A 17,627-nucleotide genomic window follows, 5' to 3' on the forward strand; every position below is an offset into this window, starting at 1 on the left:
GCCACCTGCCTGGGGCCTGCTCTCTGCAGCTTTGGTCTCCGGGGAGGTGAGACTTTGAGTCTTGGCCTCTGGACGCTGGGGCTCCAGTGCGGGTTCTACCACTTCTAGCAGTTTAAGTGGAGGAAAGACAGTGGGCCTCTCTTTGTCCCGGTTTCCTCACCTAGAGAACGAGATGAATAATAGCACCCACCTCAGGGAGGCTCTGGGAATCAAATAAAACATGGCGTAGAAGGCATGCAGGTCCACAGCTGCCACCAGGGCCCATGACAGGAGCTCGTAAACGGTGGCTGTCATGGGTTTGTCTGACCTCAGGCTCGAGGTGTGTGCGTTTAATAAACAGCTTGGCGTTTTTACAGGGAGGGTTCTAATTGGGTGGTAATGAATTTCAATTATTGAAGAAAATTTAAACAAAAATCAATGATGTGGGGTTTTTTTTGAAGGGGGATGACACACAGGGGCGTCCTTTCTAGCACCCTTGTACTCTCGTCACGTGGGTACGGCCAGTGGGTCTTGCAGCATTACTTTATGGTCCCAAGGACATTTTTGGTGGCAGGAATGAATCTGGGTGACAGGCAGGAGGTAAATGGAGCCTGAGCCTTGCTGCTCCCTGCTCTCAGCATTGCAGTCATCATAGGTTTCCATCCTCTCCATCTCGTTTATCCATCCATCTGTACCCATCCATCTGTCCATCCATCCGTCTGTCCAGCTTTCCTTCCTTCCTTTCACCCACCTATATCATTTATCCATCCACCCATTCACCCATCCATACTTCCATTCTTCATCCATCCATTCGTCCACCCACCCCTCCCTCCCAGGTGCTAGGCATTGGAGATACAGGGCGGGGGTGCAGGGAAGGTGGTGGTAGTTGGGGTGTCAGATATATAGAGATAATCACTCTACAAAGACCTTAGTATAATGACAGTGATACACATTTTGTGGGAACAAGGCCACCAAGGCCTTCCCGCAAAACATTCCTTACATTGGATTTTAACGTTTACTATTTCAGTATGAAGAGCTCTCTCTCTCTCTCTGAAAATTTGTTTATACCAACATGCAAATGAAAGTTAAATGCTCCACAAGTAGGTTAAAGCCCTCAGTTGCTCCCAGGAACACACACGTTATTTAGATTTTCTCAGTGAGTCTGACCGCCGCAGTCACCTGTAAAGCAGAGCGCACACACGCGTCGCTGCTAACGGGCTGCAGGGGGCTCACGGCCACCCAGGGCAGGAGTTCACGTCCACCCAGGGCGGCAGGCTGCGGCACGCTTCATGGGAGCTGGACTCTGAGAAGACCCAGCTGAGGCATGATTAACTTGGTGAATTACTGTAAATCTTTGGAGCCTCATTCTGTGTGTGTGTGTGTGTGTGTGTGTGTGTGTGTGTCCACAGTGGGGGTGGGGGGCACTTACATCTGCATTTATCTGGACCTTAGTTAGTTAGTTAATTAGTCCTTTGTTAGTACTTTTCTGGTAATGCGCGGAGTGAGAGTCATGTTCCTGTGCTCCTCTTTAAGCTCTTTCTTTGGGAGCTATTTGTGTCGAAAATGATCTCAAGTAAATTTCCTTTGTTAGCTGCCAAGGGACGTTTGGTTGAAGGGCCATTATTGTCATTGTTGTTGTTGTTATTTTTTATCAGGACCGAACATGTTAGAAGAGCAAAGAAAATCCTCTAATACAATACTAACAAGATCCAGGTCAGTTGTACCTAAAAATCTTTTGATTCCAGCTGATCTGGGCACGTTTGTTAGAAGAATGATCATTATAGGAATCTCACTCTCCCGCATCCTGTCTTCTCAGCGGTTTTCTGGTATTTACTTTAAAAGCAGTATTAAATTACTGTGCACTTTAACTCTGCATCCCTAATGTGTGTGTGAAACCAAACAACACTTGATTGACTGTGAAGAAAATTAACCTAACAGAGAGTCTGGATTTTAGTTTGTAGTCTGTACTATTTGTTTTGCATTTAAAATATTTTTCATAAACCGATTTATCTTTGATAGGCTATATACCACCAACAACTTACTTCTCTTGTGACACAAAATAAGAAGTAAAGAAGGAATATGAAATAAATTTGCGTTTGTGAATTTTTCGGTGGTAGACAGATCTCAGTGCGTTTGTAAACCTAAGAGTGGAAAGAAGGAGAAAACCCGAGGGTGAGGATGGAGCAGCAACACAGACCGTGGCAGGCAACAGACTTCCGCGGCTCCCCCCCCACCTTCCGGTACATCCCGTCCACTTGTCCATTAGGACCGATGCATCGCCGAATGGCCCCACTCCTAGTCCTTCCTTTTCTGATAATGGTGAAGTTTTGAAATGGAAAGAGACCTAATAAGTGGTATCTGTCCTCTGTTGTCTGATCTTTCCTGCACCTTGGGTGGCTGCCCATCTGGTTTTCAATTTTTGTATCCTGCAGGGCTGAGGCCACGGTCCAGACCACAGAGCAATGCAGGGGAGAAGCAGAGGGTGGCCTGACGCACTCCAGGGCCCAGAAAGGCTAGGAGGCGACTGAAGGAGCAGACCTTCCCGGCCTGTGGCCCTGACATCTGCTACAGGTAATGCCTGCGAACGCTCCCTGATCTCTTCATTACCAGGAAGAGAGCAGAGTTAAAAAAAGGCAACATAGTTCGTTCACTCACTCACCCCACAGACACGGAGGGCTTACTGTGTGCCCGGCACCGAGGTTGGTTCTGGGAATCCGAAGATGAATGAGCTACCGCCCCTGTTTTCAGGGTGTTTCAGTCTCGGGCAGAAAGACACTTAAGCCAGTGATGCAAGTCGCTAAGGTAATTATGGTAATGGGGAGCAATGCTGAACAGAAACGGTGCGGTTGTGAAGGCCAACCTCTCCCTCTTCCGGAGTGAGCTTCACAACCAGGAGCATGGTGATTCACCCTTTTGATCTTGTTTCCTGGTCCACTGGGGTCGGGGTCGGGGTCGGTGGAGGGTGGGGGGAGGGGGGCATTGTCTCACTTGCAGGTAATGTGTGTAGAGTGCCCACCAGAGGCCTTGGCATCCAGTGAATGGCGGAGGGTGGCCATGCCTCAGGGGCTACTGCAGGCTTCCAGGCCAGTGGGTCCCCGAGGCCTGAGTCCCTCGTCACAGATACAATGAAGGCTTTCATTGGAAGCAAGGAGCTGCCGCTGACAGACAGAATTAGTCCCTGTCAATTTTAAAGGAAAAAGACAGCGGCTGGCAGCGCGGAAAAGCCCGTGGCCATCTTTTGCTGTCGTCCTGGTTTCTGACGTGGTAACAGGCTGCACGGGATCACTCTGGCCGCCCAGCGCCTGGTGTACTCGAAGAAGCCTGCATGTCTCCAAGCCCCGTCTCTTCCAGGCCTTGCCAGTAGTGTCTTCCTCTGGCCCTTCTCCCCACTCGCTGGTTTACTGTATTTGAACAGTATTATGTTTTGAAGTCCTATTATATATGCGTCGTAATATATCTATGAAGTGTAAGACGTTAAATAGGACTGGTTTAGTTGTTGCTGCCTTTTTGTGAACTAAACGTGGTGGGTTGATGTTCCCCACGTTCACACTGCGGGTTTCCTGCGTTATATCCTGCTGAAAGGCGGGTTCTGACTCATTTGCTCTGGGGCAGGGGCTGCCTCTTTAACAACCCCCCGGGGGACGCTGCTGGCCTGCAGGCTGCCTTCCCAGTAACACGCATTGTGTCATTTGATCCTGGCAACAACACTGTGGGGGTGAATGTCATTTCCCCCATTTTACGCATGTGGAAGCTGAAGGTTAGAGGAATTAGATAATTTCCCTAAGGTCGTGGAGCTATGGGAGCGTGGCCTCTCACCTCCTAGGCCTGCCTCCTGGGAGAGTGCAGAGGGTCTGGGGTGTGGACGTGTGCCACGACACCCAAGGGCGACCTGAAGCCACCTGAAACAATGTGTGTTTTTAGTTAACTGTTTCTTTCTTTTCAAATGAAACTTCTTTTCCAGTTCGATCCCTCTTTATGCAGGATCTCGTCTTACGTGGTGATTCAGACGTGCTGGATTCTGTTTCTGAAGATGAGATGGAAAGCTTGGTGTGACATGTCTGCCCACATGGTAGTTCGGAAAACATCATGTCATCCATGCGGTGGGGACCGAACAGGAGAGGAAGCTGCTGGGGGAGGAAGCTTTTTTGGGGAAGGAAGTCCGCAGGCTCCTTTATTGTTCAAGGCCCGGTGGGGACAGGGCGCCAGGCAGGTCACAGGCCAGTGGGAGAGGACGCAGGCCCTGCCCCTGGCAGATCAGACATACTTTGTAAAATAACAGCGGGTCTGCTCATAAATTAACGTTTTATAATAAAAAAATTTGAGCTGCAGAAATGTAATAATGAAAAATTACTTGACATCCCAACGGGATTTCTTATTTTACTATTATTTTCCTATGTTAAAAGACCTCACATTTAAGTTTAAAAGACGGAGGGCCACATTTACATAGAATGGCCAGAGTTCAATGTGGTAATATCGTCCCAGAAATAAATTTAAACAGTTTTTAGTTTTGAGGGGCAGTGGGAGTAAAAGGCGCAGCATTTGGAGACCCCCTTCCCGGCAAAAAAGATTTGAGAAATGCAAGAGCGCTGCTGCAGCCGGCGCAGGAGTTGCGGAGGCGCCCAGGTCCCGGGGTGGAGCCCACCCGGGGCAGCGAGCCCACCCGGGGCAGCGGGACCCCCGAGCCCGGAGCTGTCAACCCGCAACCGCCACCGACGCATGCGCAGTGCGGACACCGGCCTCGGTGGGCGTTGCGCGGGCCTGTTTCTCTCCTACGGGTTTTGTTCGGTCCACACCGCGGCCAGGACGGCGGCGGTGAGCGGTTCGGGGCCGGAGCAGGGAGACCGAAACCGTCTCTAAGTGAAAATCGCCTCGCGTCCAAATGGGCGCGGGGCTGGGGACAGGTTTCGGCAGGCGTCTGTCTGCGCACACACACACTCACACACACACACAAACACACACACACGCACGNGGACGGCGGCGGTGAGCGGTTCGGGGCCGGAGCAGGGAGACCGAAACCGTCTCTAAGTGAAAATCGCCTCGCGTCCAAATGGGCGCGGGGCTGGGGACAGGTTTCGGCAGGCGTCTGTCTGCGCACACACACACTCACTCACACACACACACACACACACACGTTTAAGGTGCCAAAAACATCCTTATGTGCCACCAACTCTGGGGAAGAGCGACGACGAGCTGGGAGAGCATTTAAGGGATAGAACGGGGAGGGGGAGGGGTGCGACCCCTCAAACTTTCGGGGCTGCGTCCCCCGGTGTTCTGCGCCCCGATTGCGTTTCTCTGGGGAGTCCGGGTGGCGCGGTTACTCCTTTGCTCCTCGCAGACCCTTGGCAAAACCGCGCCCACCGTTGGGGAGTTCCCGGTAGGGCGCCCACCGTGTCGGAGTGATCAGCCGCACGGCGCCCAAACCGGGAAGCCGCTCCGAGAGACAAACCCCGGACGCGGGGGGCTGGGAAGCTCCGCACCCCTGGGGCTGGGGGTGGGCGGAGGCGCCGGGACGCGGGGAGCCGCCCCCGCCAGGCCGCCGACCCCGGGCCGGGGCGGCGCGCGCTCCCCCCGCGCCTCTGGGGACTCGCAGACGGCGGCGGCGAGACGGGCTGCGCGCTGGGCATGCTCAGTCGCCGGGCGCCGCGCTCGCGAGTCGGAAGCCCGTGCGCGGCCCCCGAGCCGGCCCGGGCGCTCGGAGAGCGCGCGGAACTCGCTGCGGCGGAGGCCGGGCGGCGGCGGACGCGGGGCGGGGAGCGAGCCGAGCCTTGCGCGGGGCTCCCGATCCCCGGGCCGCGGCGCCGGCTCCCTCGCACCCTCGCCGGCCAGGGGTCGGCTGCGGCTCGCGTCGGTGGCGTCCTCGCCGCCTGCCCCGGCCGGGCCCCGTCCCGGAACCGTCGGGCATGGAGCCGTGGAGACAGTGCGCCCAGTGGCTCATCCACTGCAAGGTGCTGCCCGCCAACCACCGGGTGACCTGGGACTCGGCGCAGGTGTTCGACCTGGCGCAGACCCTCCGCGATGGAGTCCTTCTCTGCCAGCTGCTCAACAACCTCCGGGCGCGCTCCATCAACCTGAAGGAGATCAACCTGAGGCCGCAGATGTCCCAGGTGAGGGGGCCGCGCGGGCGCCTCCGCCGCCGGCCGGCGTCTCCCATTAATCACCCGGCTAATTTCTTTGTGTGGATGCAAACGTCTAGGTGCGCCCGGCTTGCCCTGCCTCCCAGCCCTCGGCTTAGGGCACCGCTTCGGCGTTTCGAGCCTTGGCTGGGAAGCGTTTAGCTCTTTAGCTGAAGCTAAAGCCCTGCGTCCGGAGGTGGCAGGAGGGTTTCGGAAAGGCTTTCTGCGAGGCGGGAAACAGTCCTGCCGTAGGGCGCCCTTCACCTACTTTTGTGCGTGTGCGCGCGTGTGCGCGACAAAAGGAGTCGGACCGGCGGTTTTACAATAACGAAGGAGTGGGCGCAGGGAGACCGTGGGGTGATTTTGCCTTGAGTCTGTTCTTTGGCTTTGCATTTCGTCCCTGAAAGAGGAACCATGACTTCAATGAGGACTCTAGGAAGTGGAGGGCGTTCCGGCACCGTTATCTGTACTGGATGACCCTGGTCCAGGGGAGGGCAAGGGACCACCACACCGCGGCGCCCCGAAAGGCCCCCTGCGCGTGGGGCCGGCCGGCAAGCGCGGTGTTTGCGTTCAGGGCCCTTGCGCAGGAGCCGTGTGGGAAGGAGCGAGCCCAACCTGCCTGCGCAGCGGCAGGAAACGCGAAGTTTCGCTCGAGATTCCGCTTTCCTTCATTCAGGGCTTGCTCCGCCCGGGCGGTGCTCGCTCGGCTCCCGGGGCCGGCGCCTTGCGGGGGCGCCTCTGCGGGAAGTTGAAGAAAGGGGGGCGACTCTGGAGGGTTGCGTGCACCCCGGAGCCAACTCAGTGGTCCAGGACTCTCTGGGTCCCCTCGGAAAGTTTTCGCGCAGAAGTCGATGTTCTCTTTCTTAATGAACAAAACAAAACAAAACAAAAACACTTTCAATTTAGAAGGGGGAGGGAAGAGTCCCCACCGTGACCCATTTGAGCATGAATCCTGAATGACATGGAGCCTCAGCTACTTAGCAACCAGAACAGTAACTTTTAATAAACATGTTTTTTTTAAACAAGGAACTGACTTTATGTAATTTACTGCTTATGTACTCATCTCATCTTCTGATGTCGGTGTTTTATCAGGGGCGCTCTGCACCTCGAATCCGGCAACCTCTGCCTCGCCTTTCACTTTCTGCCTTTAACATAAACAGCACCCCCCGCCCCCCCCAGGGAAGCACAGGCTTGTGAGTGGTGGGAGCCGTGTGTTTTTAGAAGTGAGATCGGTGGTGTTAGACTCTCCCTTCGTAAACTGGGCGGTGCTTGCTGACTCTGTGGACCCCTCCCGAGTTGCTCCCCTTCTGGGTCTTCTGTCTGGGGGACCAGCTGACAGAAGCTGGGAGTGGCGGCCACGCACAGAGTCCCAGGGGCAGCTGCAGCTGGTCAGCCAGCCCACAGCGGCCCATCCTCTGCCTGGCCTAGGGCCGCAGGAGCAGAGCGGGTCAGGATGGGTGCCTTTCCTGAAACTTCAGTGGCCAGGGATCCTCGGGGCTTGTTCAATAAATTGTGCTCAATAATCACGTCTCCTGGACAGCTGACGATTGATCTCTCTCTTCTCTCTCTTAGCCTTCTAAACCTTATTCCAGTATTTATCATCGAAAATCTTTTCAAATGTTTTGCTCTTCTCTCTGTAGTACACGAGGTGTGGTTTAATCCTTCCGATGACTAAAGCTTGTCATTATAAACATCATTAGTGAACACTGAGATTTCTGATGCTCTAAGAACTTTGTTCCCCACTGGGGGCACCACAATGAACACAGCAAAAGCCTCACCCTAAAGGAATCATCACTGTGCTACCAGATAAGCCACCGGTTTATCCCGAGCCAAATAGCTGGCTGACCTTCCTTAAGATGTTGTGCGTTTGGGTTCTTAAGTCTGCCCAACCTTGACCTTTCCAATTCCAAATTCAGGGCAGTTTCTTCTGTAACATCTTACGAGTGAAGGCTTCTCCCAAAAGTGAACCCTGGAAGGCTGGTACCTGGATATGGTGGTCTGTTTTCTTCTTGGTTCTTGGCCACATTGCTGAGAGATAAGGTTACTGAACAGCTGAGTGCCGGAGAGGTGAGCTGGTGTTTTTTAAGCTGTTGTTACATCCTTAAATGAGACTTAGTAAATGGTTTCGTTAAACAAGCTGACTTATTTAACACGCCTGCAAGTGTAACACATACAGCACATACTTATGTAACCTAATACCCACTATTAGCAAAATTACTTGAAATATTGTTTCCCCGCTATTGTTACATTAAGAGTAACAGGTTACAATGAAAATTTATTTATTTATTTATTTATTTATCTTTAGAGGGGAAGGGAAGGAGAGAGGTAGAGAAATATCAATGTGTGGTTGCCTCTTGTGCATCCCTTGCTGGGAACTGGCCTGCAACCCAGGCATGTGCCCTGACTAGGAATCGAACCGTGATCCTCTGGTTCACAGGCCTGCGCTCAATCCACTGAGCTACACCAGCCAGGGCAGGTTACAATGAAGATTTTAAAACACTTGCAAGGCCTATACATTTTGGGGAGGAGGACATCTCTAAATTCTTCTGCCTTTAACTACTCATGTATCTTTCCTGGTAAAGGTTCTAGATGCTCCTGGTTATAAGGCTCTCCCTCCCTCAGCTCTATTCGTACTCTGCAGTGAACACCCTAGAAACGCTAACACGCACCCCACAGACTTGATGCGTGTTAGCGTTTGAATTGTTAACCCTTCTGAACTGAGAGGGGTCATTACCACGACTTGTGGCTTCGCCGTGTCTAAGAGCCCTTCTGTTCACCCAATTTAGGTTCTACTGAAGATATTAATTTGAAATGAACATGGAGCACATCATCTTCTAAGCCAGGAAATACTGGAGGCTTTCTAGGTTTGTGGTATTTGAGACCGTTATTGAGCAGATGTTGAGAAATGAAATCTTAGTTTATGGATGCTTAAGCTATGGGGCCCGCCTATGTGTCAAAGGCAGAGAGGAGAGAACTGGAGAGGAGTTGAGGGGGCCAGGCCAGGGCATGGCGGGCGGGGGGGCACCAGTCACATGTGGTTCTGGGAGTCCAAGTGAATAAAGTGTTTCTAGGAGAAGGCGTGATCACACGTGTCAGAGGCTGCCGACAGATCAAGGACAACAAAGATTGAGAATGGGAGACTGTATCAAGCAAACCAAAGTTCTTTGGTGACCTTGACTGAAACAGATTTGGTGTGTGATGGCCCAACACCCGACTGGAGAAGAAGATAGCACAGGAGGAAAGGACTGAGGCAGCAAGCACAGACGCCTCTTTGGGAGTAATTTTGCTGTAAATAGAGCAAAAAATGGGGTCATGACTAGTAGGGGACAAGGGATCGAGAAAGGGCTGTTTTCTTATCACGGAGAATCATCCCTTTATAGCTATTAAAAGGGCTCTTTTAGATGTGTATGTGGGGAAGAGACATAAGGAAACATAAGTGAAATAAACTTAGTGTCCCTGAAACTTCTTTTCACTCAGGCTGCTGTTCTTCCGAATACCGTTTCCTCTCGGAGTCATTGATTTCCATTGATTGTGCTTTTCCCACATAATTGTTTATTCTGAGTCCAAGGGTTGGTAATGCAGTGTTGCTAAAACAATGCACTGCGTTGGTCCCCGAGATCGCCTTCCAAGCTGGAGTCGGGGTTTGATGCTGTTACTGCCATAGAAGAAAGTTAAAGAGAGTTTTGGTTTTGCTATCCATAATGGTACATAGTTTTTAAAAGTATGATTACGTTAGTTTTAGCAGTATGGTGTGCATTCCACACATGTGTCTGCACTTCCCGCCCCTCGAACAGGGTGGCGCTGGGTGAAGACTTTTGGGATGTTAAACCGAGGCCGGGAGCATAGGCTGTCGGCGTCCAGAAAGGGTGGTGTGCCGGTGATGTTTTTAAAAAATATATTTGATTGATGATGCCATTACAGTTGTCCCATTGCCCCTCTTCATTCCCCTCACCCTGCACACCCCCTCCTCCAACATTCTCCCTTTAGTTTATGTCCATGTGTCACAAGTTCTTTTGATTCTATATTTCCCATGCTATTCCTGCCCTCCCCCTGTCTATTTTCTACCCACTGTCTATGCTACTTATTCTCTGTACCTTCTCCCCCCTTCTCCCCCTCCCACTCCCCTGTTGCTAACCCTCCATGTGATCTCCATTTCTATGGTTCTGCTCCTGATCTAGCTGTCCTCTTGGTTTGCTTTTGTTTTAGGTGTGGTTGTTAATAACTGTGAGTTAGCTGTCCTTTCACTGTTCCTATTTTTTATCTTCTTTTTCTTAGACAAGTCCCTTTAACGTTCATACACTATAAGGCCGGGATAATGCTCTCCTTTAGTCTTTCTTCTCAGAAGCAAGTTAGCTCTTTGCCATCTGTTAGATCTCGGCAAACCTCTCAGCATTTCCTTTCGTTTCTTTCTTTCTTTTTCTGTTTTGTTTTGTGGATAAGATGAACTAGAAACACATCGATCTTTTAAAAAACGTTATTTCTCAACTATAGTTTACGTGCAGTATCTTATATTCGTTTCAAGTGTACAGCATAGTGGCTGGACAATCACACGCTTTACAAAGTGATTCCCTCTTCAAGTACGCACCTGGCACCACACTTAGTTACGGTGACATTACTGACTGCGTTCCCCGTGCTGTGCTCTACATCCCGGGACTGATCTGTAACTGCCAGTCCCTCTGTACTTCTTAGTCCCTTCACCCCTTTCCCCTCAGTCCCCTAACCCATCTCCCGTCTGGCGACCACCAGTCTGCTCTCTGTATCTATGAGTCTGTTTCTGTTTTGTTTGTTTGTTTATATAGTTCTTTAGCTTCCCCATATAAGTAAGATCGTATGGTATTTGTCTTTCTCCGTCTGATTTATTTCCCTTGGCATAATGCTCTGCAGCTCCTTCTGTGCTGTTGCAGATGGTAAGATCTCATTCTTTCTTATGCCCGAGCAACAGTCTCTTGTGTGTGTGCATCCCAGCTTTATCGCCCATTCGTGTGCTGGTGGGCACTCGGGTTGCTTTCCCATCTTCTCTCGGCGTAATTTTAGACTTGACACCCGTCAGGGCCTCTCCTGGGAAGCAGGTGAGGCATGCTCAGGCATCATTAGCACTTGTCCGCGGTGCATCCTTGATGCCCTAACCTGGGTTCTCCAGGAACCCCAGCCGGGATGAAGGATGCAGCCCTGAAACATTCCTGGGTAGGTGGTTAGGTGCAGTCCCGTGGCTGCCAGGGCGAGGAGCGCGAGAAAGCGGCTTTTTAAAAAGACGATGAAAAATAGCGTGTTTATAATGCGTATGCGGTTGATCCAGTATAGGTCGCCGTTTTCTTAATTTTCAAATACAACAGATCCTTTTAAAAATTATTATTCTGTGGCGGTTGACATCACCTTTTCCTTCCCCCGTGAAACTCTCACGGCACTACACACGTGTCGTTCTGCTGTGCCTTCACTGTTCCTTCTCGGCGTCCTCTCTGGCTTCTCTTTATCCAGACATTCCTGAAATTTTTTACAGTTTTCTCCTTTGTTCTCTTCCCTGCACCGTCTCATGGTATGGACTTGGCGCACGTCCACAGCCCCCCCAGTTACAATCCACAGCCCCTCTGTGCCTGGTATAGTCCTCGCCTCCTAGTTACACTCACCGCCTGGAGGGAGGGGTGCGGATCACATGCCCAGACTTCCCCGTGGAAAGATCCCTCACCTGCGGGTGGAGGAAAGGGATGGGGTGGAATTGGGTCCCAGGAAGCCTGCTGCTGACGTTCAGTCAGGGGAGGGTGAAGGCAGCGAACAGGGTGGGAGTGGAAGAATAGAGCCGTCACAAAGATCGAAGAGGTAAGAGTTGGGAAGGACGAGAATTTGGGGCCTTGGAGATGCACTGAGAGGAGAAAGTGTCTAGGATGAGCCTCAGGTTTCAGCCTGGGTGACTTTTCTGGACTGGTGGGAGGGGGTATGGGGGAGGGATGTTTTAGGGGAGGGAAGGGAGCACGATTGGTTTGGAACTGGAGTTTGAAGTGATCAGCAGTGACCTCCCATAGGCTCAGTCAAGCCTCCCGCTCCTACTACTTCTTTCTTTCTGGCTTATTCCTCCACTGGCGCAGCCTATAATCCAGCCGTCTTTCGAAGTCTTGGTCCTGCCATCTCTTTTCGGCCTTCGTGTGTTATTTCCCTCCCACTCAGCTCCAACACCGTCGCCGCTGCAATCACGTCTGGCTACCTTTTGGTCCGTGACAGGCCTTTGGGTCAACTGCAGACCTGGTTCAATCCACCTCTCTGCTCACTCCCTGCAACCTGCCTGCTGAACCCCACGGAGGAAATCCCGTACCACGCCGCCTCTTCTCACGTCAGGTTCACGATCCCTCACTTCAAGTGGGCACCCTAGGGAACCCAGCCCTCCGGTCGGTACATTTCTCCAAAACAGCTGTGCTCAGAGTATGGGCTGGGGACTCTGGGCAGGGCCCGAGATGCCTTTAGGAATTCTACAAGGTCAGCACCTCTGTTTATAATATAAAGACATCGTTTTCCTTTTCTTACCCAAATTTTCTCATAGTGTGCATTGGGTTTTCCAAAGGCCACACTGGTTTTCCAAAAGTGCTGCTGATTCTGTTGCTGTGCTTGGCAGTGGATTGGGTGCTTGGGTGTGTTTTAAAGATTTCTCTTTGTGCATTAAGTGTCGATGGATTGACCCCCATAAACAAGAGCTGCTGAAGGTGCTCGATAATTGTCTTCTAAGGGTGGCATGGGATGCTGAGACCAGGAAGTTGGAGGACTGCCCCTAGACCGTTCACTTCCTGACTCTCCTGATGACTGTTTGGTACCTTTTCTTTCGGAACCTCCTGCGCCTTCATCTCCACGCTTCCTCTCGCCTGGCGGCCTGCTTCCTGTTCCCCTGAGAAAGCCGGTGGGCGGAGGAGCGGTCCTGCCAATCCTGTGCCTGTGCCCTTACTCTCCAGCTCTGCGTGTGGACCAGCAGAGCTCCTTGCGAAGGCCGGTCCCTCCTCCACCATCTCCCCGTGCTCCCTGCACCCTCCGATTTCTCCCGGGTCCCCCCTTGTGCAGGTGCCGATGCTCTTCATCCCCTCCTTTGATTCGGGACATGTTGTCAAGGCAGAGCCACAAGGGCTCGCAGAGCACTGGGTGTGACGGCCTGCCGAGGCGTCCAGGGCGGGTGTCAGCCAGCCTCCTCCGGGCTGTCTGACAGACCCTGTGGACTGCAGGGTGAAGCCCAGGCAGGCTCCTCAGTCAGCCGCCTGGGTCTGCTCCGTCTCTCGGAGCTCTGCTCCGCGTTGTGCTCCTGACCTTTCTGGGGCTTCTCAAATGAACTGTGCCGTTGAGTGGCTCTCTACCCGTTGCACGTGCCCATTTCTCTGCTGGAAATGTCCCTTCTGGTTTATCAGATTGAAGACTGGGTTCTAGGGTCCCCCTTGCCATGAGGGCTTTGCAACTCTGCCCCAGGCGTGGCTGGTCATGCGCTGCCATGTGCCGGACTGTCTGGTGGGCACAGGTGGAGCCAACATCCCCTGCCCTGTTTGGCTAGCCCTTCCTTCCTTCCTTCCTTCCTTTCATGTTATTTATTTATTTTTTAGAGAAGGGGGAAGGGAAGGAGAAACACAGGGAGATAAACATTGACATGTGAGAGAAACATTGATCGCTTGTGTCTTGCACACGCCCCAGCTGGGGACTGGCCCACAACCCAGCCACATGCCCTGCCTGGGAATCCAACCAGCGACTATTTACTTTGCAGGACGATGCCCAGTCCCCTGAGCCACCCTGGCCAGGCAGTGGTTTTATTTGTCTCCCTTCCAGGCTTTGACCTGCCTAAGGCTGCCCCAGGCTTCCTCGTCCACACACGTCTCCAGACACTGACCCGGGGGCCGCCTGTCACACCCACACCCCACTCAGCATACATTAGGTCGTTGATAATGGATTACAAATGATGACTCTTTGTTTACCACCTTTCAAACATATCTATATAAATTTTAATAATAAGATGCATTCAGCACCATGTCATTAAAAAAACAACAACCATGTTTATTAAGTGGCTTTACAAATAATAACAACACTGCACCACTTTTGCAAAGTGACTGAACCTGCCTGTGCCCCGCCTCCCTCACCTCTGTGACAGGCGCAACAAATGAGCCTGCCTCCCAGAGTGCTTGTGAGGACCGAATGAATGAACTAGCCTGTGACTGGAACGTATAAATGCTTAGTACGTGTTAATGTTAACCCTTTTCACTCTAATTATCACTCTACTTCTGCAGAAACAAACCAGGTGGTATGTTTCCACCGGCCGTGAATTACCTAATCGTCACAGGCCACAAGACAGGCCCTGCTATTGGTCCCCATGTGATAGAGACCCTCCCAGGCTAAGGGGAGGTTAGCGACTCGCACGGACATGTGGTTCTTGGCGGAGCCCGGATTGGAATCAGAACTTTGAAGTGAACCGGGTTCCCGTCCGCAAGGCTGCTGGCACATTTGACTGTGGCCTGCGATGCAGTTTCTTTTCTTGCTGCGTTGCTGTCTTGTGGCATTTTCCATGGAGAACATTCTGGTTGGTTCTGGTGGGTTCCGTGGCTGCTGATAACAGTACCTCCATACTAGTGTGATTTTTGGGTAGTAGTTTCAGAATATTGACTGTGTCACCTGGTCGATTTTCTGCACATCATGCTGTTCGGTGTAACGTGAGAGGCGGACTGTCAACAGCTATGTGATGATGGCAGGAAATAAAGCCAGACAGAGAAAAGTCAAGGAAAGTTAAGGAGAGGAAAGAACAAAATGGGTGGAGCTGGTCCTTTTTTTATTGTTTGTTTGTTTTTTAAATATATTTTACTGATTACGCCATTACAGTTGTCCCATTCCCCCCCTTCACTCCCCTCCACCCTGCACACCCCTCCCCCACCATTCCCCCCCTTTCATTCATGTCCATGTGTCACAAGTTCTTTACATTCTATATTTCCCATACTATTCCTGCCCTCCCCCCTGTCTATTTTCTACCTACTGTCTGTGCTACTTATTCTCTGTATCTTCTCCCCCCTTCTCCTCTTCTCATTCCCCTGTTGCTAACCCTCCATGTGATCTCCATTTCTATGGTTCTGCTCCCGATCTAGCTGTCCTCTTGGTTTGCTTTTGTTTTAGGTGTGGTTGTTAATAACTGTGAGTTTGCTGTCCTTTCACTGTTCCTATTGTTTACCTTCTTTTTCTTAGATAAGTCCCTTTAACATTTCATATCATAAGGGCTTGGTGATGATGAACTCCTTGAATTTGACCTTATCCGAGAAGCACTTTATCTGCCTTTTTCTGCCTTTATCTCCCTGGGACAGCTGATCTTCTTCATTCAAAGTTTTATTTCTCAATGAAAACAGTTTATACTCAGTATCACTCTGTACTAGCTTCAGATGTACAGCGTGGTGGCCAGAGTCACGTACGGTGCACTGGGGTGGCCTGGTGTTTCCAGTCCCGGCCTGGCGCTGGGCACAGTTACCACGATCATATTGGCTGTCTTCCCCGTGCTGTACTTTACCTCCCCGACTGCTCTGTGAGTGCCGAGTGTACTTCTCAATCCCTTCACCCTCCCCACCCCCGTCCCCACCTCCTTCTCCGGCAGCCGCCAATCTGAGCTCTGTGCCTGGGAGTCTGTTTCTGTTTCGTTTGCTGCTTTCAGTTTTATATCACACGTATGAGTGAAATCATATGGTCCTGGTCTTGTTCCATCTGCCTTTTTTTTTGCGTAGTGTGACTCCGCGAAGGCCTGCCCACGGCGTCACCAAGGGCAGCATTTCGTCCATTCTTATGGCCGTCGCGTTCCGGTGTCTTCGCGAAGTGCCTTGTCTTTACGCCAGCACCCGTCACTCAGGTGTTTCCATGTCGTCACCGCTGCGGCCAACGCTGCAGCGGACATAGGGGTACGTGGGCCTTTGGGAGTAGTGTTTTCACACTTTTCGAGGAGCTGTCCAGAAGAGGGAAGTCTGGGTTGTATGGTTATTACTAACCGTTGTGTAGAACACGGTGCGTCCTCACTTGACGGAGTTGATCCGGTCTGTGACCTGAAGTGAGACGACATCTAAGGACAGCAGCTTCACCAAAGGCTAAGTGCCATAAGTGAGTCCAGTTCCCACGGCATCTCACCGATGTTGTTCCAGGGCCCGCTGTGCTGTTAGCACTGTGCCCCCTTCTTTCCCTGGTAACACAGTCCCTGCCTGGTGTTAAGACCAGCGGCAAATTTAGCTTCTGCCTCCTACGCTCTCCAGCCTTTAGTGAGCAGAACACCAAATGGCGAAAAAAAAAAAAAACCCAAAAAACTAGCTACTTTTGATTTTTTATGGAAAAATTATTTTAGAATTGTATTAGATGCTGCTATCCGAATGCACTTTCCAGAATCCACGTTGCAAGAAGTGCAGCCCGCGTCTGAGTTGCTTGCTCAACAGGAAGTCAGCAGCATTTGCCACTGGCCTGGGAGTTCTCTAAAGGGTCAATTAATATGGCATATTTAATGAAACACTTGATAATCTACCTTTCATGATTTTCAAAGTGCTCCTCCTAAAACAGATCTGTCACAGCTGGTCTGAATAAACATGCGTCCCGCCTCTATGCCTTTCTCTGGGGAGGGGGTTGGGGGGAGGCAGCATGGTTTAATGAAGAGGCATCGGGAGTCAAGGGCTCGGGGGCCTGGTCCCAGCTCTGTCTCTAACACGTGACTGAGCCTACGGTAGCTGCTTCTCTTTGTCTCTGCCTTCCCTGCTTAGAGCGTCAACAGCAAATACTTACACATCCAATAATATGCTAAAGAGCAGCTCCGTTTTTTAACACACATTTAGATCTCGCTTGGGAGGCACAGTGGTTCCGTGCAGAGAGCTCGGGGACAGGCAGACATGCCTGAATTCCCGCTCCAGCACGTCAGGGCTCCACGGCCCTGGGAAAGGAAACAGTAAAACCTTTGCAGGGTTGTGGTGAGAATGACATATGTAAGATGTCTGGGGCATAGTAGAAATTCCCCGAGATTTTATTTCCTTCTTCCTGCCCCACTTCCTGGATCCTCAAAAGTCCAAGAGGCAGGAAAAACAAGGTCTTATCACTGCTCCACAGAGGAGGAAATTGAGATGCGCACCGGCGAAAGGACTGTTCTCAAGGTCACACCGACAGGAAGTGGTGAGGACAGGGCTTGAGTACAGTTGTCCTAATTCCAAAGGCAGCAAACCTCCTCGTTCCTGCCCCCAAGCTCAGTGGGTAGATGGCCAATTGCATGAGCAAAGGGCAGGGGAAAGGGCTTGGAAAAATCAAGGCCTGTTCAGCACGTGTAAAATGACATCGTATTATTCTGCACCGATATTTCCTGTCTTGAAAGCAGGAACAGCTAAAATAATGAAATCAGTTTTCACCTACCTGGTCGGATGATCTAGTCCATGGACGATTTGCCACTTGGTAATTTCATGGCTATTCCGCTTTCTGTTTGGCTCTGCTTCCATAGCAGTTGGGGCATGTGATTTCATGGCTTAATTAAATCACCAGTTTATCTATTAACTATTAGGTTTTCTAATAGACGCTGAAGATTGAATACAA

General features: G+C 51.4%; 1 protein-coding gene across 1 annotated transcript in view; it reads left to right on the top strand.

Annotated features, from left to right (window-relative positions):
- Positions 1-5,791: 5,791 nt before the first annotated feature.
- VAV3 (vav guanine nucleotide exchange factor 3) overlaps positions 5,792-17,627 on the top strand; it is a 274,456-nt gene continuing 262,620 nt past the window's right edge. The window contains exon 1 of the mRNA XM_037050442.1: positions 5,792-6,083. Coding sequence (XP_036906337.1) covers positions 5,880-6,083 — 204 coding nt within the window. The 5' untranslated portion in view covers positions 5,792-5,879. The remainder of the gene's footprint in view (positions 6,084-17,627) is intronic.

Source organism: Sturnira hondurensis, unplaced genomic scaffold (assembly GCF_014824575.4).
Source record: "Sturnira hondurensis isolate 20B ecotype Veracruz unplaced genomic scaffold, ASM1482457v3 Scaffold0006799, whole genome shotgun sequence".
NCBI lineage: Eukaryota > Metazoa > Chordata > Mammalia > Chiroptera > Phyllostomidae > Sturnira > Sturnira hondurensis.